At 34.4% G+C, this 3,660-nt stretch overlaps 1 protein-coding gene across 1 annotated transcript; it reads left to right on the top strand.

Annotated features, from left to right (window-relative positions):
- The first annotated feature begins 2,733 nt into the window (after positions 1–2,733).
- On the top strand, positions 2,734–3,660 carry LOC110540145 (olfactory receptor 5AC1-like). The gene has a single exon (XM_021626962.2). It carries the CDS (start codon positions 2,734–2,736, stop codon positions 3,658–3,660), a length of 927 nt encoding a protein of 308 aa, XP_021482637.1.

The following is a 3,660-nucleotide window of genomic DNA, read 5'->3' as shown; positions in this document are numbered from 1 at the left end:
CTCAGAGAAATACCTTTGTCTTCATCTTTTTATAGAGAATTTGTAGGAAGCAAAAAGCCCCAACTAAGTGAAATTCTAAGTAAATGTACATTTTGACCCTAGCTTATCAGTTCTTATCAGGACTGTCTGCAGTGTCCTCTGTGGCCTAGCAAGGCTGCTCCTTGGACTTGGAGAGGGGCATGAAGAAGATGAGGGAGGGGAGATGGGATGGGGAGCAGATGACTGAGGGGGCTACAGCTGGGATACAGAGTGGATAAACTGTAATTAATATAAAAATTAAAAAGGAAACTAACATTGTTCATTAATCTTTCTATCCTTAATGACTGACACTGAGAAGTTTATTAGTAAATAATTGTTGAGTGAATTTATATTTAACAAACCTCTATCTGAATGACATGTTAATAAAGTCACTCTGGTAAATTTTTTATTCCTAACTATGTGATAAAAACCTCAGGAAAAAAATTGTACATTTTGATGTGGGCACCGCTTGTTGATGTCTCTAAGACCAATTGCATGGACCATGGTAAAGGTTTCCTCAGGAGTCTGAATATGAGTACTTAGGAAATTGGCAAAGGTATGTTCTCTGTGGTGGTGGAGATATGTGAATTTTATAAAAGTCATTCTTATGAGCATTTGATGGGTCTGTTACAAGAATCCATGTTATTAGAGAATTATGTATAGGTCTGGGAAGTGGAAATTATAGCAATGATTCTAAAGCGAATTGCTGTGATGGAAAGATCTGTGTATAAAAGAATTCAAGGGAGGGAGGGAGGGACTGGGAGGGAATGAGGGATCGGGACACAGCTGGGATACAGAGTTAATAAAATGTAACTGATAAAAAAATTAAAAAAAAGAATTCAAACCAAGATGTGTTGGACATTATTGAAACAACAGAATTAGAATAGAATATATCAGGAATGTGTTTATGGCTTGCATTTGATGGCTCTGTTTTTGAACTCAGAACCCTGGAAGAATATCCAGGTTGGAGGGAAAATATGGAAAGATGTTGATCCGATGTGGATGTTTGTACTTTAAAGTATCTTTGGGCTTCCAAATTAATATAAAGTTAATTAGATAGTTGTGACTAAGAGGAATGAAAATAAACTTATTCTAAATTTTGCTTAGTGACTTTTTTTTAAATATAATCACCTCCCCTGTGAACTCTGAGGACACAATGCATTTTTATTGTAACTAGCCACGTGCATGATGCTATGATTTGTTCGCAATGCCCAATGGAACAACGTTGACTTCATCCTGCTGGGAATGCCTTGGGAACTTCAGAGAAATTGAAGATGATTTAAAGAATCTGTTTGCAATAGAAGAAAAGATGTTAAATTTCTTCGTTTGGGAGATTCTAGAGGGAACCTGGCCCACAGATAATACCATTTTCCCAGTATAATTTATTTAAGTTCCAGAAAATGAGCACATTTCCAGTTTCCCGGTGTTTTACAGGAATTGGGTGAGAAATCAGACTTTCAGATTATTGTTTGTTGCTCCTTTGTGATTTATAAATGTACAAAATATTTTCATAGAAAATATTGCATAAACTTTCATAGAAGACTTTATAAAAATCAGCAACTGAAAGGGGGACAGACACAGACAAATGGCAGTCTGAAAATATGTATTTTGCCATTTACTGCACCACTATTGAGATGGTTCCCATTGATTCAAAAAACAAAGGTAAAAACTGAACAATGATAAGAAAAAATTCAATGTTTCAGAGGATTTTTATAGTGTGAACAGATTTCTTAATTGAAACATGATTAAGCTGCAAATATCACTTACTTGTAATTTTTCTGAATGAGAAATTCTGTTTTAAGATGCTTGTGGTTGAGCGAAAAAAATTTTTTTCAAATTCTTAGAACAACAGAAACAGCTACAGAAAGCAACTGTTACAGACATAATACACTGTCTTCTTTATCATGTAACTGTTGAGTTGCATAAATATTATTACACAATTATTTTGTAAGGTTATTTTAAGTGTTAAGCTAAAATTATTAATTATAAGATTAAATTATATATTGCAATATCTGAAGACACCTGAAACAGTTGTATCTGGTTAAATATCTTATGTGTGGGAATTTGTATTGTATATTTTATTTTGTTTTGTATTTAGGACTCCGTAGTTAAAGGTAAAAATTCTCAAAAGTTTTATTATTTATTTTCTGTTATATAGAATAGCAGTGCAAAATAATTTATTATTCTAATATTCAATTATTTTTAATTAAATTTATTTATTACAGTTTATTCACTTTGTATCCCCTCTGAAGATATTCAATTTTTAAAAGAGAAAACATGTATGTTTGTGTTTTATTCACTTTATTTTATAATCTACATCATTTTTAATGCCTTACCCACTTTTCTGCTATAGAATGTCTTTAAATTACTGTTCAATATCAAGATACAATCAATTAACGTGACTGTTACTGCTCTAGGTATGACAATCTGATATATTCACATGAGTTTTAACAAGTTACTTAGTCATAAATCCTGCATTTATAAGATTTAAGAGGATTTTCACCAAATGTACATATTACTTTAGGTATGTTGTTATTTGATTTTTTTAATTAGGTGAAATTTCCAGTGCATAGTAAAGTAGACAGAGACAAAATTTTTAAAGTCCTGGCATGAGAAACATCCGTTTGGGATAATGACAAGCATATCAACAATTTTATAAGTTTTGGAACTCTGGCTTTCTTGAGTCTTCCATTTTAGTGATCGTCCAGCTCAGACATGACAGAAGAAAACCACACTCTGGTGACTGAGTTTATCCTCACGGGACTCACAGAGCATTCCACGCTAAAGGCTGCCCTGTTCCTACTATTCCTTGTCATCTACCTCATCACCATGGTGGGAAATCTTGGACTGATCACTCTCATCTGGAAGGATCCTCATCTCCACACCCCAATGTACTTATTCCTCAGCAGTTTAGCCTTTGCTGACTCATGCACATCATCCTCTGTGACTCCCAAAATGCTTATTAACTTTTTATCTAAAAATCATAAGATATCCCTGGTTGAGTGCTTTGCTCAATTTTATTTCATGGGTTCCAGTGCAACCACAGAGTGTTTTCTCCTGTCTGTGATGGCCTATGACCGCTACGTGGCCATCTGCAACCCCTTGCTTTATCCAGTATTGATATCGAATAGACTCTGTACTCAATTTATAACTGTGACATACTTACTTGGTGTTCTGCACTTGGCAATTCATGTGGGTTTATTGTTTAGACTGACTTTCTGCAAATCCAACATTATACACTATTACTATTGTGAAATTTTACAACTTTTCAACATTTCTTGCATCAATCCTAAAATTAATATGTTTGTGCTTTTAAGCTTCTCAATTTCTATACAAACCTTCACCTTTGTAACCATTATGGTCTCGTATATCCATGTGCTCTTTGCCATCCTGAGAAAGAAGTCTGAAAAGGGCAGAAGAAAAGCGTTCTCCACCTGCAGTGCCCACCTGCTCTCTGTCTCTTTGTTCTATGGAACGCTCTTCCTCATTTATGTTTGTCCTGGGTCTGGTCCAGTTGGAGACAAAGAGAAGATGCTTTCTTTATTTTATACAGTAATAATTCCCCTGCTCAACCCATTTGTTTACAGTCTGAGAAACAAAGAGGTTATAGGTGCTTTGAGAAGAGTAATGAAGAATAGATGA

This window comes from Meriones unguiculatus, chromosome 17 (assembly GCF_030254825.1).
Source record: "Meriones unguiculatus strain TT.TT164.6M chromosome 17, Bangor_MerUng_6.1, whole genome shotgun sequence".
NCBI lineage: Eukaryota > Metazoa > Chordata > Mammalia > Rodentia > Muridae > Meriones > Meriones unguiculatus.
Note: the sequence above shows the minus strand (reverse complement) of the source record. Positions and strands in the feature narration are given on the sequence as shown.

Excerpts from the sequence above, each read along its gene's own strand:
- LOC110540145 (XM_021626962.2), top strand. The coding sequence starts at position 2,734 with ATGACAGAAGAAAACCACACTCTGGTGACTGAGTTTATCCTCACGGGA.